Below are 24,542 nucleotides of genomic sequence, written 5' to 3'. Positions count from 1 at the left end.
TCCTACTGATATTCCTGAGTCTTAAAATATGCCTTTCCCCCTACAAGATTAGATCTGTAGTTGGATGAACAATCACCTTTAAGTCTGGGGAATTTGCTGTGTGGCTCTGATGTGTATCATGTTCAGATTGCCTTGCTGTGGGAACGATAAGGGAGGAATAAAATGTGTCAGCATTTTCATTTGCCTTTATGAGTGTTCCAGTCGGAACCATGATGCCAGAGAGTTATGTTTTCTACGTTTGATATTAACAGAGAGCACCAAGATAATTGAATTTGGTTTTTGAAAGAACATGTTAGGCTGACAGATTTCTACTTGTCCATAGGCTAGGTAACAGCATATGAAGTGGCAGTGCACACTTGTCTCAACCCTCATCTGAAAGGACCACCTCTAGAGGTGAGGGAGCTAGGTCTCCATGCACATGAAGTACTTATTCCTTCTGCCGCCGCTGATAAGGATGCTAACCGCTCTGTTGTGATACTGTGAAATTTCTGAAAGAAAGTACTGTTACCTGTGATTTGGGATTAACAGATGTATATTCTATTACTAAATTTGTTGTAGGATCCGGACGGTGAGCATGCTCGCAGGGCATTGCAGCGTGGGAGTGGACCCTACACGGGAGGACATGGCCCAGAAATATCACCCGGCTTGATGAATTTGCCACCTTCTATTATTAATAATCCAAACATTCCTCCCGAGATTATTAGCAATCTGCAGGCTGGCAGGCTTGGGTCCACCATTTTTGTTGCCAATGTAAGTATAAATACATACTGGCTGTGCATTGCTTCATTTTGGAGCAAAATATCAAGTTTACTTAGCACAGCACAAGTGATTTTTCTTAGCCAATAGTATTCATGTCTATTTTAGCAGGGCTTTAAACACGGTTGCATCTTATGCGAGGGTGGTTTCGTGTATCTAAACTGCAATATAAATATTTTCCCCAAATTGGTGCCCTCCAGGTATTTTGGACTACAGCTCGCATCAGCTCCATCAAGTTGTAATTCAAAACATCTGGAGGCCACCAGGTTGAAGAAAGCTATTTTAGGACCTCCAACCTAAATTTTTATGCTGCTCTGCAATTCTTGAAACCCATTTTAATAAACCTGTTCTGTGAGCTGAGTATGCATATAAATAGTTTTCTCTCAAAGTAACTGGTTTTAAAATCAGTACATGGTTTTTTGCTTACTCTTCCCCAACTAGATACTGTTGGATTATGTGCTCAGTGTACTACATTCCTTTTGATAGCTTTTAGCTGAGTTGTTACTTTTCATCAGAACTACGTTGTTCATCAACAAGTTGAAAAAATGAAAGGAAAGAACATGGATGTGGCCAAAGATTTATTTGCATCTCTGATAACTAATGCTTCAGTGTTGGCAATCTTCCATGTATCTGTCACCACTACAGGATATATTTTTTTGCTATACTTAAGCTATGTGTAGAGTTTGCCCCTGTGCTAAAACAAAAATCCTGTTTCATAAGACAAAATTGTGTTTCTTTGTTTGTTTCATGGAAACTTTCTTTTTAAGCTTGACTTCAAAGTTGGCTGGAAGAAATTAAAGGAAGTATTCAGCATTGCTGGGACTGTAAAACGTGCAGATATTAAAGAAGACAAAGATGGAAAGAGCCGAGGAATGGGAACAGTGACTTTTGAGCAGCCAATCGAAGCTGTTCAGGCAATATGTATCCTGACAAGAGTTGGGGAGTGACTGGGCCTGATTAAAGGAGTATGTTGTCAAGTGTGGGTTAAATAGGAATGCATTATTTTCTGTCTACATTATATTTGACTTGTATGTTTGTGTGAATATAGGTGAGCTCATCAACAAAGCAATTGATAACTTTTCTGTTTGTAGTATATTTGATCATGTACATTTCCCCTTGATATACTAACTGTATTACTGCTAATATATTCAGGAGATTGACTATAACACCATGGTTACATTGGAGTAGGGATAACATAGAATGGGGAGAATGAAAATGTTAATGGAAGAACTTGAAACCCAAATTCATCTTCCTCTAGTGGAACAAAGTGGCTCATGGCATTAGAGATTCTGAGAATGATGCTTATCACCAATGAAATACAAAATATACCCTATTTTATGGTGGCAGCTGATGCACCCTAGAACTTAAAACCTAACTGAAGAATTTGGCAAGCACAGTTAGACTATATGGAAAATCAGTGTGACTGACTTGTTCAGTCCACAGAGCATTGTTTACATGCAGAATTATTTCACACTTGTTTTATTGGAAAATACTGGTCTGGCAATAGAGAACTACTTAAACCATTGTTAATTGTGACTTACAAGCAATGATGTGCTTTAAGGACAATATTTTCCCATTTTGCCATTACTTTTAGATAACTAATTCCTTAGTCAGTGTTTGTCGTTTGAGTGCAACAGTGCTCATATTATTGGGGGAGAGATAGGAGGGCCATTAATGAAATTCACAAGGGCCGCCCCCTCTTGATCCTCTATGGTTTTACCTATATAATCTCCCCTCCACCCCAAAACCTGATAGTCTTGAAAAAAAAGGGAGCTAAGGATTCTGCTCGCATCTCACTGCCCCCACTGTATTTGAATAGTGGGGTGCAAGTTGAATACTTTAGTACAATAGGAGATAAGACAGCTATTCAGAAAAGTACATGAATAGTATATACTGTAGTAGGATTGTAATGTTCAGTTGATTTTACAGATTTAAAAAGTCGTCTGGTCTAACTCATATAGCAGATTTTAAAGAAATTATCTATCAAAGCCACAGTCAGTAGTCATAATCTTGATGGCATTTCAAATCAGATTTCTCCTAAATTGTGCTTGCTGTAATGAATTCGGACCACTATTTTATATGCATGCATATAATTGCAAATTTAATTGACAAGACCCCTAAGATGAAGCTATTGGATGACAGTCTAGAGTGCAAGTGTGTTTGTAAGATCACCTGTGTAGCTTAACATATTATTGGCGGATGTAAGGTTCCTTGACTTTATGTTCAGCTATGTTCAATGGACAATTTCTGTTTGATAGACCCATGCATGTAAAAATGGTGAGTTGTTCATTTGTTTTGCCCATGGTAGCTGAGACAAACCGCTACAATGTTCTAAAAGTCTTTGTCTGTCGTTAGGATGACAAATCAATTCCTCACGATGATTTCCGTGTAGCAGACAGCAAAACACCACAGCTACCTCGTGAGTATGCCTGTTAATATAGACATAGGTATCATTTTGAAGCCTAGTAGAATTGCCCCTGCCTTCAACTGTTTAGAAATACTGAGAACCTTATGGAGTGATCTTTGCTTTCAAAGGTGGTCTTGGAGGAATTGGAATGGGACTTGGACCTGGCGGGCAGCCCATAAGTGCAACCCAACTGAGCATGGGTGGTGGTGGAATGGGAAGTGTGGCTCCTGGAGGTCAGTATGCTTTCTTTCCTCTTCTCAATGTTTTCTTGCCTTGGAGTGAGGGAGACATTTCCTGAAGTACCATAGAAGTCTTTAAATGTATTGTGACTCATACTTAAATTTTAATCGTTTTTTCATTATATGTACCTTTAAAAGTGCCTGTTCAGCACCAAGCACCAAGTTCTTACATCTTATCCTATTTCTAACTGCTGGTATGATTCCTCACTAGGTTATGATATATTTTGTTGCTATATTGCATTGGTTTTATTGTGAACCTCGCTGGGAGCTGTTCAGCTGAAGGGTAGAGTGGCATAAAGATATACTTAATAGCTCACCTGTAAATCTGTTTATTTGAAGGAATGGGAGTGGATGGTCCAGGCTTTGGAGGAATGAACAGAATGGGCGGAGGTAGGCACATTCCCCAGTTACTTTGTTGCTATACAAAATTTATGAATTTAGTAAAATGCTCTTTGCTTACGGTTCAGGTGTTGGCGGATTTGGTGGCATGAAAGGGATGGCAAACATGGGAGGATTTGGCGGAGTCAACCGAATGGGAGGTAGGTGACTATTTGCTCTTAAAATGTACAGCTGTTCCAGTGTATCTAGAAGTATTGTAAAACTAAAAAATAAAATCTATTTCTAGGAATGGGCAGTGTGGATGATTTCCGAGGAAATATTGGCAGCGGAATGACTGGTGGCATCGGAACAGGCATGGGGGGCATGGCAACAGGCATGGGAGGTAAATTAACCAGTTTTTTAAATTACTCTGTGTTTGCAGTTGTAGCCCAATCATTTTAAAGCTACAATCTTTGATTTAAGAGCTTAAGATCAATGATGTGGAAATGTACATTTAGTTTTAAAAAGGCTTCCGTAAAACATAAACTTCAACTATCAGCTGTGAAGCAGTGTGCTTTCCCACCCCCATCTGAAAACTAGAGTGTGGGAATATTCTCCTGGATGTGTTTATCAAATTTATTTTCATTGGAGTTAATGTATTACAAGCAAACTTTCAGCAGGGATGCCTGATTGTTGAGTTTAACCAAAGGCTTCATTTTGCTTGCTTGCTTGCAGCACACCACCTTTTTAAAAGGTGATTTAAATCCTCTGAGCTTAATACAAATTAAACAAAAATTAAGAATTTGTTAACTTGATAAAATACCATATTTCATGTTCTTGACCAGAGCTTCTATAAAAAGCTCAAGTTAACTGTTGCATAAAAGCCAAAGGTTTTAATTGCTGGGGAGCGTGCAAGCCCAGGTGTATTTATGGTGGTAATGCCCCTTGATATCCTCATTCTGGGATAAAGTCATTAAGAAAATGATCATAATTAGTGGACACAATATTGTCAACCCCCAAAGTTTTGTCACCTATTTTTGATGACATTATTTACATTAATCTAAGGACTTGGTAACACTTTGGCTGGCTCAGCCCAAAGGACCCTTTCTTAACAGTGGCATACAGTTGACCTAGTGTTGTGTAACTTGCTTTTTCACACAAATGAAAGAGAGCCCTGTCCCATATTAGACTATGCACACACATTTGGAATAATGAGTAATAAACAATGAATTTGACAAGAACTTATAATTGGAAATGGACTGAGGTATTCTTATCCAATGATCTCTCATAATGTTGATGTAAATATTCTCTCTCTATTTTCTGTTACTCTTATTAGCTTTATGCCAGTATCCCCAGTTTTTCCATAAGGGACCCTGGTGGCCATGTACAAATAGATTTATTTTGTTTTGTATTTGTTTGTTTTTGTTGAGTACTGTATTAAAAAACACACACCCTGAAGGGCTTATCTGCTACATTTGTGTGCCTGTGCACAGAGGCAATCAAAGTAGATGTGATGTTAAAAACAAGACTTTGCATTTCACATGCAGTTTTTTTAAAATTGGAGGAGGCTGCTTCTTAATGAGATTTAAACAGGCAAGGAGGGGTAATTTAGCTTCTCCACAGCTTTGATATTGAGGAAGATCTCTCTTTTGAAGCTGAAATTTGGAGGTGGTGGGAAGTCTCTCATTGTTGCCAGTGCTTGGTGCCATGCTGCTGCCTCCAAAACTTGAGGAGAACATTTGAGGAGAACATTTGAGACTGCATTATATTGGCATCCTCCACTGATCCTGTGAGAGGGATCTACTACAAAAAAATTATAGCGACTCTTCTAGAGTTCTGAATCTCACATTTGTAGTAATAGGGGAATGGAAATGAGTCTTGCTTTGACTGTATACCCAACATGTACAGTCAAGCTATAATGCATGTTGACTCGGAAAGACTGCCTGAACTATGGAGATCCTCTTCCATTCAGGGTTGACAATGCTAAGTTAGATGGATCAGTGGTCCATGAAACACAGCTTCCCATGTTCCTATATTTTTAAATGAATTTGTTTGAAATCAGTATCTTGAATAAGCATCTTTCCACTTAGCTGTTTATGGTACCATTCAAAGCGAATCCTTTGTACCCAAAGGTCTGTCTGTAAGCAAACATACGGTATCTGGAACCTAAAAGAAAATACTGTCTACTGTGTTTCCTGCAGAAATGTTCCGTGGAGGAATGGGAGGAAATATTGATAGAGACTTTGGTCGAACTGATATGGCAATGAACCGTGGCTTTGGAGACTCGTTTGGAAGGATGGGTATGGCCCTTGGCAAACTTGCATTTTTCATGGAATTGGGTATCAAGCATGTAGCAAGCAACTCATTTTCACAAGTGAACACTATGTTGCTTCATACTCATAATCTCCCTTTTCCCTTCCGCCTGAGATAGATGTCCATGAAAGCTACTGTTGTCTTCTTTCTGGAGATTGACAGGGTGGAGTGCTTTTCACATACTGCTTTTTGAGATTGAATAGAAGTAGTTTAAAGCAGGAATCCAAATTAGTTCTCAAATAACCATTCAATTTTAAGAGATGCTTGTAGACTTCTTGCTGCATTGTAGCTCTACTGGCCTTACAAATTTACATTCTCTGAAAAAATTCAATGAGAACATTGTAGTGAAGTTATTTTTTCTCATAGTCTAGTAGCCACCCTTGTTCAGCTTTTGTATGTCCGTTGAGCATTACTGCCATCAATAAATTATTTTGTTATGAAAAGGTAGTTTGGTAGAATTCCCTAGCTTTTAAGTAAAACGGAGATGTATAATGTGACTTTTTTCTGTCCTTGTTTAGGTGGTGCAATGGTTGGTGGTTTTGCAGGAGGAATGGGAGCTTCTAATATGGGCCCAGTAGGATCTGGAATGAGTAGGTTGATCTGCTTCAACCAAATATAAATTCTAATGTATAATAGAAAGGATCTTTTGTTAGTGCTATGCCTAGATGGATCCAGAAAATTGCTCCATTGATTTAAAACTTCCAGTTTTATGTGACTGCAGTTATAACTGAAGTTCATTAAGATGTCTAGCGTTTTCTTAAGATTAAGTTTCTCGAGTGGGTCATTTGTATAAACCCTAGCAGCCTTGTACCTGGTGTTGCCCAGGAATTCTAAGAAATCAAAAAATCAGTGCAGTTTTGAAATGCTCATTCTTCTGTTCTGATTCAAAAAGGTGTCCAGTTGTATACAAACACAGACAAAAACTTGCTCCTTGATCTCAGAAACCATGCAGAATTTGGTTATGACATCTTAAGAGGTGTCCAAATGCATAGCAGACAAGCAAATTTCCAAAAAACAACAGATAATAGCAAGTATTGAAATCTGATATTAAATAAAACCTGTAGCAACAGCTACCAATCGCAGAATTTCAGATAGCTGTTTTGACTTACAAGGTGGTTTAACATCTGTCTGTAAAAGGGAGATTCATAGAGTTGTCATGCATGGCTACAAAATAACTGAAAGGTGCATGTTAAGAATACTAACACCTCTGCATTCTAAGTGTGAACAGTGTATGTGATGGAATATAAGTCTAGCTCTCTTATCTGGTCACATTTAATAAGGGAATAATACACTGACAATTCCATGCTTGTGAGAGCCATTATGCTTATTCTGTGAAAAATCACAGTTTGGATTAATAAATTTCTATAACAGGAGCATAGGAAACTGCTCTTAAACCAAGTCACATGTTAGGGATTGAACCTGGGACTTTTTGCATGAAAATACGTAAGCTGCCATTTAGCTATGTTCCTTCTCTGTAGTCAGTGTCTATCAAACACACACAATAATTTTTAGTATTCTCCAAAACTTGGCATTTTAAAATTCACCTGGATCCTGCTTGCTTATGTAAAAAGCATCTGATCTTAACAGGACTGGTAATTGCATAGTGCCTGTTTAAACAATAAGTAAGTGACAGCCATGACCTGATAAGCCCACAGTCACTTTCGCAAACTAGCATGCACTGATCTACTTTAGGCATATCAGTGCAAACCCACTTCAGGGTAGCCGTGGCATCATAAAAGCTGGGAAGGGTAGAATTCAACTTTGTAACAGGGGCATCCATGATAAAATATCAAACATTAAAAGCTTCCCTAAACAGGGCTGCCTTCAGATGTCTTCTAAAAGTCAGATAGTTGTTTATTTCCTTGACATCTGATGGGAGGGTGTTCCACAGGGCGGGTGCCACTACTGAGAAGGCCCTCTGTCTGGTTCCCTGCAACCTCACTTCTCGCAGTGAGGGAACTGCCAGAAGGCCATCGGAGCCGGACCTCAGTGTCCGGGCAGAACGATGGAGGTGGAGGCGCTCCTTCAGGTATACTGGACCGAGGTCGTTTAGGGTTTTAAAGGTCAGCACCAAAACTTTGAATTGTGCTCGGAAACATACTGGGAGCCAATGTAGGTCTTTCAGGACCGGTGTTATATGGCCTCAACGGCCGCTCCCAATCACCAATCTAGCGGCTGCATTCTGGATTAATTGTAGTTTCTGGGTCACCTTCAAAGGTAGCCCCACATAGAGCGCATTGCAGTGAATGCCCATGGGCTGATACTGCCATAAATCAGTAATGGCTAACTGAAAAATCTAGCTGCCATGTCAACATTCTTTCAGACAGACAAACATTAGTAGGGGTTTACATCTACTTTCATAACCCAAATACTGTATGCACCATTTAAAATCTGCAATTATTAAATTCAGTTAGGAAAATGTAGGTCAATGGCAGAAAAACAAAAAAATAAATGTTTAGTCTCTTTATAGTTGGCTGGCTATTACCAGCATAATAAATCATTGTCCATTTGCTTCCTCAGATGGAGATCAAATGAATTTGGTTAAAACAGCCCTCAGCCCTTTAAGTGCTATTTCCTCTGAATATTTTCATGGGATTCCATTGCATGTCAAAGTTAACTAGTGCACCAGAAACGTACTTGACTTTCTTTATAGAAACTCATCTGCATTTTCCCTTGCATCAAACCAGCTTATTTATATATGAATTTGAAACTTATCAAGCTTTTGTTTACTATTGTGCTATAAACATTACTATTGGATTCCTAAATCTATCTCTGTGTGTGTTTGCAGGTAGCGGAATAAGTGGTATGAACAGTATGACCGGAGGAATGGGCATGGGCATGGGAATGGATCGGATGAACTCCACTTTTGATCGAATGGGGCCAACCATGGGAACTGGCCTGGAGAGAAATATCGATATGGATCGAGGATTTGTGCCTGGCCCAATGGGAAGTGGTGTGAGAGACAGAGTAGGCTCCAAGGGCAACCAGATATTTGTCAGAAATGTAAGCACATAAATTGAACCAATTAGCAGCGTTATTCTCTGGCTTTTTCTCCTTGCGTTACTATATGCTTATCTTCATTTCAGCTTCCTTTTGACTTGACCTGGCAGAAGCTTAAGGAAAAGTTCAGCCAGTGCGGTAAGTATTAGGCACAAATGTTGTTGCCTCTAAGGCAAAGATGATTAGCCGCAACAAAGATGGTAGGGCGAGGCTACCACTTATGCCAGAGTTGTTGGGTATCACTTGCTGCTCAGCATGAATGGAGTGGGTACCTTAAAACAGTGTATGTTTCAGGGGGAAAGTTGTCCTTTCATGGAAGCTTGAGCTTCATTACCAACCTTCATTGAGGAACCCGAAGGGTCCCCAGAATGTGGCAACTTGGATGGCTTGCTGTGTGCCATCTATTTGAGACTCTAAGCCACGACTTGTATTTCAGATGCAGAGGCAGCATTCAAAACTCCCATTGTTCTAGGCGTGTTTTGCGACAGGGAATTTCATTAATGCAAGCAGTTTCTGAGCTCTGGGAGCGATATTGCGCCTAAGATTTCAGATTAAAATTGCCATTGTTGGAACGAAAGGAGGACCTTTTGCTGCCTCCCCATATTGAGCCATTCTCTGAGGAGTGGAGAAGGGACACTCATAAGAATATTAGGGGGGTGGGCAGGGGAAGTATGGCTTTGTTTTTTGCAGTATTCAGATGAGGAAAAATGAACATAAGATTTTAGCTGCAGTTCATTTTCAGCTTGTATTGTTATAAAGAAGTGTGCCTAGACATTCCGTTGCGGCACCCATAACCTAGATTTAAGGTGTCATTTAGCTCCTAGCTTTCATATCTCGGTTTCTAGCACTGTGCAGAGGCAAACAATTATTGGTTTATTTCTTCTCTCTTCCTGGGAATCCCTAGATGTTGTCCCAAACAGTAGCCTCTGAGCAATGCCCCAAACCATGGTGAGAAATCAGTTTGCCTAAAGTAGTTTACAAGCCTCAAGCCGTAGTAATAGATCCTGCTTGGTTGATACTCACAATTTGTGATTTCTTTAGTTCCTTTAATTAAATGACAACAAACAATGGTTTGGGTTTCCATATGAATTTCCCTTAGTTTGAAACTGCTAAGAATATATTAAGACTAAGGGATGTGGGTGGCGCTGTGGTCTAAACCACTGAGCCTAGGCTTGCTGATCAGAAGGTCGGCGGTTCGAATTCCCGCGATAGGGTGAGCTCCCGTTGCTTGGTCCCAGCTCCTGCCTACCTAGCAGTTCGAAAGCATGTCAAAGTTCAAGTAGATAAATAGATACCACTCTGGCGGGAAGGTAAATGGCATTTCCGTGTGCTGCTCTGGTTTCGCCAGAAGCAGCTTGGTCATGCTGGCCACATGACTCGGAAAAACTGTCTGTGGACAAATGTTGGCTCCCTTGGCCAGTAAAGCGAGATGAGCAGCGCAACCCCAGAGTCGTCCGCGACTGGGCTTAACGGTCAGGGGTCCCTTTACCTTTACCTTTTAAGGATGCAAGAATGTTGCAGTAATGCTAGTTCTTGGCATTCCTATATAGATCTGGGTGGCAAGGGTGTCTTTCTTTCTTTCTTTCTTTCTTTCTTTCTTTCTTTCTTTCGTTTTTTGTGTTTGCAGCAAATAATGATTTTTACTTGAGGTCCAAGTCATCTAAGTCTCATTGAATTCTGAGGGGAATGTAATCTCCATCTTTATTACCTTTCTGTGAAAACTCATCCTTGCTTTGCTCATGAAATGGACAACCTGTTCAAAGAGAAAGGAGCTTTTGTGGCTCCTGGTAGAACTCTCAAGCTATAATTGCCTTCTTTGACCGCACACTTCTGCAATGTTACATATTTGTCATAATCCACAAATTGTGCTTTTGAATTCTCAAAAATGTATAGTTTTTAAAATGTGCACTTAATCTTATTCTCAGCATTTCATGTTAGCTTAATGCACCAGCAAAAGTATTTTTCTTGCCCTCCTTTTGAAACATGGATGGGGAACCTGTGGCCCTGCAGATATGAAGAAAGTTCTCTTTTCAACCACCTCTGGTCATTAGCTCTGGTGGCTGGAGCTGATGAGAGCTGAAACCCCTCAGTATCTGGAGGGCCAGAGTGTTCCCTTTCATGCCTTAAAGCATCAAAAAGCAAGATTCCCCCCATCTGTGCTCTGTTGTATTTGTGGCTTAAGAAATTGAGGCTTTTCTATCCTTTTTTAAAATTAAAAAGTCCCATAACAAGTAGTGACTGCTGGGCCACCTGAAAATGCTGCAAGAAGTGTTGAAGTTACTAAATTTTATTTAAGGGATTCATCATCATCATCACCACCATAACCATAATGACAATAATATTTTTATTATTTATACCCCACCCATCTGGCTGGGTTTCCTTAGCCACTATAAACTATATAAACTGAGTCTGAATGTAGAATTGCACAGTTTAGGGTCAATTTTAAAACCTATCCAGTGTTTTAGATCAGCTGCCTGTTGCCCCCAATTGCCTGGGTTCATCTAGATGTTTAAAATGTTAAAATACTGAGAATCAACAATCTCTCAACCTTTCTTTACCGACGAAGTTCTTAGAAGTGTGCCCTCTCTTTACCAATTCAGTTTTCATTGAGGGGGTGGGGTGGGGGGAGAAGTATGGAATACAGGAAATTTGGGAAGAGAGCCGACGTTGCCAAACCTGTTGGAAGAAAATATAACTAATGTAGAGGAGGAAGGATAGGTTGGCAGATAATTGGAATGCAGTGGCATTTGAGGGGGTGTCGAGTTTATAAATTCAGTGTGGCAAAACGGAGGCTGCTAGATGGCTTCTCTTGTTTGCATGGGTAGCATTACGATAGGAGACCTGTGACATGAGCTGGCTTTTATTACATTGCAATTCAGATTTTTTAAAGTTATCTGTGGCGACTGGGATTTCTAACACCAGCAGTGCATCATAGACTAAATTGGACTTTTTAACTTTGTTTATCCAGGTCATGTAATGTTTGCAGAAATAAAAATGGAGAATGGGAAATCAAAAGGCTGTGGAACTGTCAGATTTGATTCACCAGAATCGGCGGAAAAGGCCTGTAGGATAATGAACGGCATAAAAATCAGTGGCAGAGAAATTGACGTACGTTTGGATCGCGTTGCATAATTTATAATTAAATGTTGGGGAACATTCCTTTTTGTCAGTTTAGCTTTTCTCTCCTTGTCTCCTCCTAGTGAGTCGTTTTTAGTAACATTGTATGCTTTACTTAAGTTGGAAAAACAAAACTTTTAAAACCCACCAGCCTTTAACAGTATAGTGTTTAATATACTGTGAGTTCATTAACTGACTCTTACTACATTTTGGTTTTTGAAAGAGAACTTTCCTGACTTGTCCAGTGGTATGAACACCCACACCTTCTCTTGAAGTCTGGGAGCTGTGGCTGTTTTAATACCTCTCCAAAATCATGCTAAGTGTCTCTAGTCATTCAGTTTAAATGAATGGTTCTACTGTTTTTAATAAAACAAGCCATTTCCTCTGTTTAACAAAGACTGTATAGTGGAACTTGTTTTGTGTCATATTTCCCTATGTTACAATTGTAATGTAAAGAATGTGTCTTCCCTTTTTTTACTCCCCCTTCTCCCTGTTTGTTTTACATGCATTTATAGTCACTGCTACTCCTTTCTCTGAAATGACATGCTCTCATTAATTCTTGATAGCCTTGAGCTTTTAAGTGGTTCTTATGTCATGATGTGGAATTTCTGTAAATAAGTTTTAGAGCTCAAAGGGAATGCTGGAGTTTTTTATTTGACTAAATGAAGAAACTAGTGCTTTCAATATTTTATGTATGTTTATTTCTTATCCTCGATTACATTGTAAAAAAAAACCCCAACCCTAGCCAAACTAGTCTCCACAGATACTGATAGGATTGTTTCCTATGGCTCCAAGTTCATACAGGATTGATAATATTACAAATGCCAAGTACATCACTAGACAGACTGCCCCCAATTTTTTGTCTAGCTTCCAGCCATTCAAGTGAACAGCCAGAAAAATAAAAGCAATGGAACAAACAAGAGAAATGGCAGTGTAAGTCAAACCACTGCTGTTCACTTCTGCAGGAGCTGTTGTGTCTACAAAGGCTGTTCTTATAAACCACGGCAATCCCAAACACAACAAATCAAATACATTGGATCCTACAATGTTTGACATCGCCATATCGCCTCTTCCTGCAAGATAAAACACATTTATGTGTATCAATCTTAAGGAAGCTTTTTGCTGCATTATACCGTATTTTATACCGTACCATGATTGCAGAAATTGCTAGTTTTAACATGCCTGAACTATTTTAGGTTGGCTGCTAAGAATTTGTTTTGCTGGAGCCATCCAAGCTCCCCAAAGTTCTCCTTTGACCCTAAACACCCTGGTACTACTTATAAAAGTAACAATTCATTCCCATGTTGTGTGCTAAAAGTTTGCCAGTTCTTCATGCCAGTATAGCGTTAGTGCATTCCGTCGGCATATTCTAAACAAAGGGACCCCCCCCCTTTCCACTTGCTGCAAATTGCTTCATAATGCTATGGGTATGAAAAACCACTCACCTTTCCTAGCCACCAGCACACTTGCAACTGTATCTGGTATGCTTGTTCCTGCTGCTAGTAATGTAAGACCCATTACAGTATCTGGAATGTGCAAAGTTTCCCCTGTAGCAAGCAAATTCAAAAGGAAGGAACACTTTAGCTTTCTGTTAATGGACAAAGAATGGAATTGTGTGTGTGTGGGGGGGGTCTTACTAGTGTTTCAGCTACCACATTTCTAGATCAGTATGAACAGATTTAACATACTACAGTTTGGTGGTATATGCTGAAAGAAGCTATGCTATTCTGTCATTTAAAAGTCACCATTAAGAGATTTCTAGTTCTGAAAATATTGCTACTAATCAACATGCCTGCGTCAAGTTTCCTTTCAAATATGGAATAGCTTACTATTCTAATTGCAGGTCTCTTGGAGTTGTTACAACTGGTATAATCCCTTCTTTTCCTTTGGCATCTTTATCACATGAGCTCTTGAAGTCATATGAACCACTAACCCTTCTTAATCATCTGCTCTTGAAAGAAACACATGAATTCCAGGCTGGGGGCGGGGGAGGAAATTAAGTCTGCTGATAATCTTGACTCAAAAACTTCCAAATGGCATTGCTGTGAAAGTTCAGCTGGGAAAGTAACTTCAAGCCTTTAGTTCCTGAAATGGATGAAAGGGCACTGTAATAGTTTGGAATCCAAATTTCTAAGCTGCTATTGTTGGCTTTAGGTTAACGTCATTGCCAATGCCTGAAAATAAATTACAACTTTGTAATTTTGCTGCACAGTTAGAGGATGAATCTAGGTGTACTGCCCAACACATGACTCCCATGTGTTTCCCCCCATTATATCAACGGAACAGTGGCAGACAGAATATAGGAAAGGTTTAGTATAATGCTGCTGGTGAGGTTTTTTAGCTCATTCCTTGGAAGACTCCATTTTGGTATATTAAAGCACGTTAATCTGATCATCTGGGGGGCTGGCTATAGTTTCAGTGGAAGACCCAGATGCTTTCCATCCAGCAGTTCTCAGATTCAATCCCTGGCATATCTTCAGTTTAAGGGACTGGGTAGCAGGTGATGTGGAAGCTCTTTGAGAGCTGCTGCCAGAGGAGACAGTACTGGGCTAGAAGGATGAACAGTGCCCTAAGGTTAACTGCCAGAAATATTCCATTTTTTGTGCAGCTTATCTACATTAGTTGGCTGTGAACTCTTGATTTTTTTTAGGTAGTTGGACTTACAATCTATGTTTTTAATAATAAAAAGAATGCTAGGCTTAGCTTTTATTTCCTAAAACACTGCTGATTCAAGCTGGCTAAGCCTGTGGTTTAACTCTAGTAAATTCATACTTTTACATCGACCTAATGTAGGCATAATTTGTTAAAGAAGTCCAGTCTGAAATCCTATGCATAGCAACTTTTATCTTAAGCACCACCAAAATCGGGATTCTTGTTTTAAGACACTGCTGCCAAATTGACTTATTATGCAAGGGAGGGCTTGTACTGCTGGATTCAATGCTTGTACTGCTGGATTCAATACGTACCCACTATTGTTACCATCCATACAAGAACGTATGTAAATGCCGAAATCCACACTGCTGACATGAAGAATGTAAGCATGAACCAGTTCTTCCAAAACTGTCTTCTGCAGTCAGGTGTCGTCAAATAGAGCAGAGCAATAACTGGAAGGGACAGCACCCACAGAACTCTCTTCAGATCTGCTTCAGGCATGGTGAACACGCTTTGAGAATCTGTCAAGGTGGCAAACCATTTAAGAAATGAGATCTTGGTCTTTATAAACTTAAGCTTTTGAGAGCTCCATAATTTTCCTGATAGGAACTTCTGTCTTATTTAGCTATTTGGATAGACCTAATTACATATTACTCGCTGTCCTCCAAAAAACTTTATCCCATAATCATTACACGGTGAAGTACCATGAATAACTACACAAATCCCCAGTCATTTTCTGACAATGTACAGAATCACAGAATTGTAGAGTTGGAAGGGACCTTAAAGGTCATCTAGTCCAACCCCTGCAATAGAGGACTCTCAACTAGGTTTATGCTGTAGAGTCATACCTCGGGTTAAATGTGCTTCAGGTTGAGTGTTTTCAGGTGATCCAGAAGTAACAGCGCGTTACTTCCGGGTTTTGCCGCTCGCGCATGCGCAGATGCTCAAAATGACATCACACGCATGCGCGGAAGCGACAAATCGTGACCTGTGCACACGCAGGTTGCGTTCGCTTCAGGATGCGAATGGGGCTCCGGAACGGATCTCATTCGCATCCAGAGGTACCACTGCACAGGTTGAGGGCTCTTAAAGTTTAATTAAAACTAACAAGACTGAGTCTAACAGGAAGCAAAATTTAGATAGCAGGCAACCAAGGATCATTGATTGCTGTGTATGTGTGTTGCCAGAGGAATATGACCCTGTTCAACATAGTCTTGTTTAAGCACCTGAGCCATTATATAATTTAAAGCATTTCAGCCACCTGACTTGTAAGTTACATTCATATGGCAAAGCCTTACTTTCGGTATTTTCAGGAAAACTTGAGAGTGACCAGAGCGGCTAATGATTTATTTTCTCACTAGAATTTCTGAAGCCATTTGCACTAGTGCCAGCCCTTTCTAAAATAGCTGTTGGCAAAGATTGCAGGAATACCTTCAGAAATAGTATCAGGCCCGTGTAAACTTGATGAAAGTTGAGCGTAATCTGACTCATCATGGAAAATTCCGCTGTCTGCTCTTGACTGCCGACGAAGAAGAGACCCTGACTCTTCCTTCCAGCCCATCAGTGGTTGCTGTTCAGTCTCTTCTGCAGTCACCGTGAAACAGGTACAGCAACGACTAAACTTCTTCATGATGTACTGATTGATTTTAACGTCAAAGCAGAGCACCAAAATGTAGACTCCGTATATTAAGAGGAGAGAAGCCGATTCATACCTAGAACAAAGTAAGTATTAATAAATAAATAAAATTGCAAGTTTCATAGTGTGTTTTTGTATTCAATACAGAACAACCTCAAATAAAAATAATTCATGTTTGAGTATGCATGGTTATTCCAAGGTGATGAATTAACAGTTTCAGTGGTGTTTTTCCCCAAGAGGGGAAGATTTGCAAAGCAAGAGAGTACATAAGAATCTGTTCTTTAATGTGTCAGATGGTTGGTCCATCTAGTTCATTATTGTCTACTTTGGCTGGCAGCAGCTCTCCAGGGGACTTCAGACAGGGGACTTCCTCAGCTTTTCCTGCAGATGCCAGTTGTCAAACCTGGAACCACTGTTGTGCAAAAGTATGTGTCACTCAAATGTTTGTGCCACTCAACTGTGGCTCCTCTATATATCTTCCTAGGGCCCCCCAGCTTTTCCCCAGAACTATTATTTCTCTTTAAGGGTCAATTTACCAGAAACTAAGAACTAGCTAATCAGGAAATATAATCAGGTTTCTGTATACAATGATACCTCGGGTTACATACGCTTCAGGTTACATACGCTTCAGGTTACAGACTCCGCTAACCCAGAAATAGTACCTCGGGTTAAGAACTTTGCTTCAGGATGAGAACAGAAATCGTGCTCTGGAGGCACGGCAGCAGCAGGAGGCCCCATTAGCTAAAGTGGGGCTTCAGGTTAAGAACAGTTTCAGGTTACGTACAGACCTCCGGAACGAATTAAGTACTTAACCTGAGGTACCACTGTAGTGTAAAGTCAAGCTAAAGGGACCCCTGACTGTTAGGTCCAGTCGTGGCCGACTCTGGGGTTGTGGTGCTCATCTCGCTTTATTGGCCAAGGGAGCCGGCGTGCAGCTTCCGGGTCATGTGGCCAGCATGACTGAGCCGCTTCTGGTGAACCAGAGCAGTGCACGGAAACGCTGTTCACCTTCTCGCCGGAGCGGTACCTATTTATCTACTTGCACTTTGACGTGCTTTCAAACTCCTAGGTTGGCAGGAGCGGGGACTGAGCAACGGGAGCTCACCCTGTCGCGGGGATTCGAACCACTGACCTTCTGATCGGCAAGCCCTATGCTCTGGTTTAACCCACAGCGCCACCCGCACACCTCTGTATAGTGTATCTGAGGCTTATTCAAATTGTCACTGTAATAAGCAGCCTAAAGCTTCATGAATTAACCAGTTCTTAGAGCTTGAGATGCATGCAACCATTATCACATGAACAAGTCCCCATATCTCATGGAACGAGGCCTGTCTTTCTACCAATACTTCAACACTGGTTCTTATCATTTCCTGCTGGTAGGAAAATTGAAGTACTTGAGGCCATTTACAGTGTTATTTCTTGTACTTGTTAAACTAAAAGCGGTGCGGATTAAACACGGTTACCATGCCAATAATGGAATCCCAAAACTTGTGCATACAGATAAAATATCCGTGTGTGAACTAGGACTGCCCACCGCACATGGCTTACGAGAACAAAACCTTAATAAAACGTTTTAATATTACCGTATCAGAGCCATCTCTCTAAAAGGTGCATCTTGCTCCAACTGATTGATCAACAGATCAACCCCAAATAGGGGCGCTGTTGCTAACACCCTCCGGAAGCAAAAGTACGCTGTCTAAATGGCTTGCAAGGCATTTAATAGCCAGTTATTGGCACCTGTGCCTGCTGTCCAACTAACTACAATTGCATACAGGCTAACTACATGCAATTTTTTGAGGCAACAGAGAATCACGTTTCAAAGGGAACTTAAAGGTCCCATCTTCCTGCTGATGCGGGGAATCCACTAAAAAAAGAGAACTGAAACTGGTTGTGTGGCTGACTACTGCCCGTTTGTGGGCACTTACCAGTAAACTTTGTTGTCTATTATCATTGCAAGAACTGCTGCTGCGCTAACTGCATAGGCCAAACAGTCTCTGAACAAGGGCCAGCAAGACAGTCTTGAAACCTGTAGATAGAATTGAGACGTACTTTTAGGAAAGCAAAAAGATGCTTGTGTTTTGCAAGCATAAGATGTACCTTGTTGCAACTGTTTCAGCCCAAGAGGATACAGTTGAAGGCTCAGCCTTAACCTCCTATCCCACACATAGGAGCCAACTCCTATGGGTCCAAGGTCCCTTCGCCATCCCATCCCCAAGTTGGCTGGTTGACGGGCATTACCATTCAAATGGTGTGCTTGTGTGCCACACCTTGTGATCAATTTTGCAGGGCAGAGGTAATGTGCCCCTCCAATATTTTATTGGCACCCTCGATGCTGCTTGCCTTCAAAATGCTGGCCTCTATTTATTATGAGTTAAATATCTCAGGAAAAATGTGGGGCATGAGATTCAGAAATATTCTAGTAATCAGTGCAGCAAACTCCATGTTTCAGGTTTCTGAGTGACCTGGATGAACCTTTTAACCTTTCGGGGGAGGATATCAAGACCTCTGCTTTGAGAGAGAAGTGGACCATTTTCAGATGTCTGTACCAGTTTTGGGAGCTGTAGCTCATCTGGAAATGCCCTAAAAATTCAGTACCTCATAAGTAAATCAGTGAGACCCAAACGTCTTTATTATCCCCATTTAGCACACAACTTTCTCATTTGGACCTCTACGTTAAACTTTCAGCATTCTGAAGGTTGCTGAAGAATAGTAAGTGGGGTTGCGTATCAAAGGTTTTTACTCTCTTCCAATTGATTACATGCTGCTTTGCAAGCCTGTTAAATTTACGTAACCTCAAATGAAGCCAGCTTTGGCACTGGACCACGAGGAAACAGCTTCAGAGTGTCATAAAAGCTAGGACATACCATGCCAGATAACAGTCCGCAAGCTGCACAGATACCAAGCAGGTTGTAGATTGCAGAACCAAGAATAGTGCTGACTCCAATGTCTCCCTTTGTGACAAATACCCCTAGAAGCAAAGCATCATTTTGACAGAATTAATTTCTGCTTCCACAAGGGAGGGAATTGTGTGCTGTTTAAAGCTGGCTTCACTTTACCAAGAAAGGCTGTGACCAATTCAGGTGCAGAGCTACCCGCTGCCATGAAAGTTGCTCCTGCAACATCCTGAGAGAGACCAAGGGCTACAGAGACAAGGGACAGAGAGGAGAGAAACAAGAATATATCTATGAATGGGGGCTGTGCATAATTCAGAACATTACAGTAGCAGATTCATGTTGCAGAACATAGGCTATGCTGAAATACTGAAGGCAGAATGCATTTTGAACAGGCATTGCCGACAGGCCTCTTAGTATGATGATTGGCCACAGTAGTAGTAGTAGTAATAATAATAATAATAATAAAATTATTATTAATAATAACAATAATAACAACAACCAACCCACCCATCTGGCTGGGCTTCCCCAGCCACTCTGGGCAGCTCCCAACAGATTAAAAACAGAATAAATAATCAAACATTAAAAACTTCCCTAAACAGGGCTGCCTTCAGATGTCTTCTAAAAGTCAGATAGTTGCTTATTTCCTTGACATCTGATGGGAGGGCGTTCCACAGGGCGGGCGTCACTACTGAGAAGGCCCTACCTGCTGAACTAGATTTGCCTTTGGCCTGATCCAGCAGGCTTTTCCTACGTTCTTAATGGTAGCTCGTCTTCTGTGTGTGATCTGGGTTCGATTCCCACCTGGGGTGGGGAATTCATATTCTGTCGAGAAGGGACCTTAGCTCAGTGATAAAGCACACACTTTTTCACTGCAGATGTCAGGGACTGAACCTGGGACCTTCTGCATGAAAAACATCAGCTGCTGCAAAGGATCTCCACCTATGAACCCAGAGAGGTGCTGCCAGTCAGAGCTGGTAATATTTTAATAATTTTAACAGGGAGAAATGTAAAGTATTGCACTTGGGCAAAAAAAATGAGAGGCACAAATACAAGATGGGTGACACCTGGCTTGAGAGCAGTACATGTGAAAAGGATCTAGGACTCTTGGTTGACCACAAACTTGACATGAGCCAACAGTGTGACGCGGCAGCTAAAAAAGCCAATGCAATTCTGGGATGCATCAATAGGAGTATAGCATCTAGATCAAGGGAAGTAATAGTGCCACTGTATTCTGCTCTGGTCAGACCTCACCTGGAGTACTGTGTCCAGTTCTGGGCACCACAGTTCAAGAAGGACACTGACAAACTGGAACGTGTCCAGAGGAGGGCAACCAAAATGGTCAAAGGCCTGGAAACGATGCCTTATGAGGAACGGCTAAGGGAGCTGGGCATGTTTAGCCTGGAGAAGAGGAGGTTAAGGGGTGATATGATAGCCATGTTCAAATATATAAAAGGATGTCACATAGAGGAGGGAGAAAGGTTGTTTTCTGCTGCTCCAGAGAAGCGGACACGGAGCAATGGATCCAAACTACAAGAAAGAAGATTCCACCTAAACATTAGGAAGAACTTCCTGACAGTAAGAGCTGTTCGACAGTGGAATTTGCTGCCAAGGAGTGTGGCGGAGTCTCCTGCTTTGGAGGTCTTTAAGCAGAGGTTTGACATCCATATGTCAGGAGTGCTCTGATGGTGATTCCTGCTTGGCAGGGGGTTGGACTCGATGGCCCTTGTGGTCTCTTCCAACTCTAGGATTCTATGATTCTATTGCACTAGACAGACAAATAGCTTGACTTGCTAAGTAGCGTTCTATATTCCTAAATTCCTATACTAATAGGGTATAGAGTGCTGAACCCTTCCCCACCTCTTTTCTTTTTCCATAAGCCTTTTGTCCACCCAGGCTCTGACTCCTTTAAAAAAACGAAATGGTAGGGGGAAAAGCCTAGCAATTTCCCAGCTCACTTCTTACCTACAAAAGAGACGGTAACCTCCAGTTTGATTTAGTGCCTTTTATTTTTGTAGAAAATTTATATGTCCTTTTTAAGATGACAACACCACAAGAAGAGGGGAAAAACTTACCGTCGCTGATGATCTCTAGAGAAGGGAGGAAGTAATAATCGCACACAATGGACACCGCCAGGAACATATAAAGAATGATTAAGAAATAGATAATGATGCCTCCATCTTCTCGCTCCTGCTGCGTAAAGAATCCTTCTGGGAATTCCGATGACGGGGAGACAATACACTGCGTTTTATTTTCTGAAAACAATGGTTATGTGGTTTTAATTTGACACACAGCACACTTGCTGTCTTGCTGCTGAAAACCAGCTGCTAAGAAAGCAAGGCAGTCATTTCACTTCCTTAAAAAAGCTACTAAAAACCAAGAAATAGTACAAGCTTGGTATTTGGTTTTAGACACATAAGCCAATGCTTTTTTTTAAACAACAACAACACAACAACAACAACAGGTAGCCTTCTGGGGATGCCTCTTCTGCTCAGATTCTGTACTGTGAGGTTTTGCTTGCACACTCATAGTCTTGCTCCTGTGTTTTCCCCAAGTGGTTCACCCCAAATGCCTACCATTTGATGAATGCAACCTCAAACGATAACTTGCATGGGTGAATGGCCGAGGGCAGAGCTCACAGCACCAACCATATATTCATCGCCACTTCCTTAAAGGGCTCGTTTCACACGTTCAATAATCCAAATAGCTGTTCCCACCCAAAGCAGGCTGAAATGAAGAAAGCTAACTAGGTGTGGTCTCAAAGGACAGTGAGCTCACCTCAGAACAGAAAACTGTTCCTCAGGCTCAGAACACGCTCAGAGGTTACACTCTTCTACAATTCTAACTGTGGCCTCATCTGCACCATTCATTTAGAGCCATGGTGTATCACTTTAAATAGCCATGGTTTTCCCCAAAGATCCCAGGAACTGTACTTAAAGGGTGCTGAGAGTTAGAAGACTCCTATCCCCCATCAGGGGACGCGGGTGGCGCTGTGGGTTAAACCACAGAGCCTAGGGCTTGCCGATCAGAAGGTCGGCGGTTCGAATTCCTGCAACAGGGTGAGCTCCCGTTGCTCGGTCCCTGCTCCTGCCAACCTAGCAGTTCGAAAGCACGTCAAACTGCAAGTAGATAAATAGGTACCGCTCTGGTGGGAAGGTAAATGGCATTTCCGTGTGCTGCTCTGGTTCGCCAGAAGCAGCTTAGTCATGCTGGCCACATGACCCGGAAGCTGTACGCCGGCTCCCTCAGCCAGTAAAGTGAGATGAGCGCCGCAACCCCAGAGTCGTCCGCGACTGGACCTAATGGTCAGGAGTCCCTTTACCTTTTTATCCTCCATCACAGAGCTAAAATTCCCAGGAGATGTTTGACCAAGATACAATGGGGAGGAAAACGTGAAAACAACTGAGAATACAAGGCAGCGTTTTATTTTATTTTTTCTATTTCTGCCTGCATTTGAATTGGTCACATCACTTTTACTGCATTTTGTATGTATTTATATTTATATATCTAATCAAAATCTATACACCAATAGTTTGACAATCACAGGTAACTGGGAATTGCAGTTCAGTGTGGGCAATACAGGTTTCCTAACAACTCTACAGTTCTCAGGAGACTTTGTGGCGAAGCTGTAACTTAATTTAAGTTGTACAATGCTCCTTTAACTGATACTGCAGCTGGGCTGTGCGTGTCTTTTTGCAACTGGCTCTGGCGGGCTGCTGTTGGGCTGCTGTTTTTTTTTACTTCAGAGTAGATCCAACAAGCTTGCATGTGTAGCACACAGCTTCTTAAGAAGAATCAGTAATACATAGTAATCAGTATTTGGCAGCAAGCCGGCCTCATATTTGCTGACCTGAAGAGCTTTAAATGTGGACAGAATCAACAGTGAGGATGAAACGGGCTCTTTAAAAAGTGCTCGTTTAAGATGAGTCAAGCTTACAAGGGAAGGCTGAAGAATTCAGTACAGCTGGAAAGAGACGCTGCTCACCAAAAAATTGAAGCACATTGCTTCACATTCCCCCCCCCCCCCGAAATTCTGGGAACTAGTTTGTTTAAAAGAGCGCTGCGAATTGTAGCTGTTTGTGAGGGGCAAACTACACTTCCCAATATTATTAATGCACTTTAAAAGTCTTAAATGTTCTTGCTGTTTCTCTGCTAGCAGCGGCTGCTTTCTGCATCCAGCACCCAGCACAGCGCGGAGGAAAGTTTCCTTTTGCAACCGCTCTGCCTCCCAAACCCCATTGCTTTTGCACCAGCAATTTCGTTTGGGAGCCTCCAAATTAGGAACGCCACCTCACTTCCTGCAAATCGTTGTTAGTCCTGGCAGATCGCCTCAATGCATTTTCTTTCCCTTAGCTGCTGCGATAATAGCATAGATCATGATGCATGCAAAAATCCTGCATCGCAAGGCACCGAAACTCCAAGCTCAGCTGAACCCTGCAGCCCCAAAGCGCCCTGATCCTTTGCTTTTCTGCCAATTTCAAAGGCTTTCCTCCGCTAGGTGTTGGGGGTAGCAGCAGGATCGCAGCTTGCTCAGAACTTTTTCCAAGTCCCAAGCTGAGCTCTAGAGGAGACCTGTTGCATAATAGCATAGATCAGATGCATGCAAAAATCCTACACGGAAACTCCAAGCTCAGCTGAACCCTGCAGCCCCAAAGCGCCCTGGTCCTTTGCTTTTCTGCCGATTTCAAGGTGTGGTGGGGTAGCAGCAGGATCGCAGCTTGCTCAGAACGTTTTTTAAAAGTCCCACGCTGCAGTGGCGTAGCGTGGGTTGTCAGCACCCGGGGCAAGGCAAGTAATTTGCGCCCCCTCTGCCCTAGGGGCAGAGAGCTGCGAGTGCGAGCGCTCCCCCCCCCAGATGTTGCGCCCGGTGCGGCCGGCCCCCCCTGCACCCCCCACGCTACGCCACTGCCACGCTGAGATCTAGAGGAGACCTGTTGCTGCACCCTAGGAAAACGTGCGTGAGAATCGGGAGGCAAAAAAACCAGCCAGCTTTGCAATCAGCACTTGATCCCTTACCTGAATCCCCGGGGATCTGCTGAGCCGACGCAACAGGTAGCTTTCCCAGAGGAACCACCTTTGCGAAAAACAGCAGAAGCGCCGCCGCTACCACGCTGATCCCTCGGCTCCTCCTCCGCTGGCTCCCGCCTCTGTGCATCCTGCTCCGAGTCGCGCACTAGGCGCGGAGCGAGACAGGATTAGGGGATCGAGTGGGA

General features: G+C 41.9%; 2 protein-coding genes across 2 annotated transcripts in view; one reads left to right on the top strand and one right to left on the bottom strand.

The window, feature by feature from the left end:
* Positions 1-12,834, top strand: part of MYEF2 (myelin expression factor 2) — a 21,261-nt gene extending 8,427 nt beyond the window's left edge. Inside the window, exons 6-18 of the mRNA XM_081170107.1 lie at positions 559-750; positions 1,524-1,677; positions 2,984-3,033; positions 3,112-3,175; positions 3,292-3,396; positions 3,742-3,792; positions 3,870-3,941; positions 4,028-4,123; positions 5,922-6,020; positions 6,552-6,627; positions 8,826-9,036; positions 9,120-9,171; positions 12,002-12,834. Of these exons, the coding sequence (XP_081026233.1) occupies positions 559-750; positions 1,524-1,677; positions 2,984-3,033; positions 3,112-3,175; positions 3,292-3,396; positions 3,742-3,792; positions 3,870-3,941; positions 4,028-4,123; positions 5,922-6,020; positions 6,552-6,627; positions 8,826-9,036; positions 9,120-9,171; positions 12,002-12,165 (1,386 nt within the window). The 3' untranslated portion in view covers positions 12,166-12,834. The remainder of the gene's footprint in view (positions 1-558; positions 751-1,523; positions 1,678-2,983; positions 3,034-3,111; positions 3,176-3,291; positions 3,397-3,741; positions 3,793-3,869; positions 3,942-4,027; positions 4,124-5,921; positions 6,021-6,551; positions 6,628-8,825; positions 9,037-9,119; positions 9,172-12,001) is intronic.
* On the bottom strand, positions 12,829-24,542 carry SLC24A5 (solute carrier family 24 member 5). Its single transcript, XM_081170048.1, has 9 exons — positions 24,346-24,542; positions 21,405-21,584; positions 19,495-19,578; positions 19,303-19,406; positions 18,364-18,464; positions 16,234-16,514; positions 15,117-15,323; positions 13,596-13,697; positions 12,829-13,223 (listed from the first exon to the last, which is right to left on the bottom strand). The coding sequence occupies exons 1-9, from the start codon at positions 24,482-24,484 to the stop codon at positions 12,901-12,903; spliced, it is 1,521 nt and encodes a 506-aa protein (XP_081026174.1). The 5' UTR covers positions 24,485-24,542; the 3' UTR covers positions 12,829-12,900.

This window comes from Podarcis bocagei (assembly GCF_964188305.1).
Source record: "Podarcis bocagei genome assembly, chromosome: 14".
Taxonomy (NCBI): domain Eukaryota; kingdom Metazoa; phylum Chordata; class Lepidosauria; order Squamata; family Lacertidae; genus Podarcis; species Podarcis bocagei.
The sequence above is the reverse complement of the archived record's forward strand: the minus strand, read 5'-3'. Positions and strand labels throughout refer to the sequence as shown.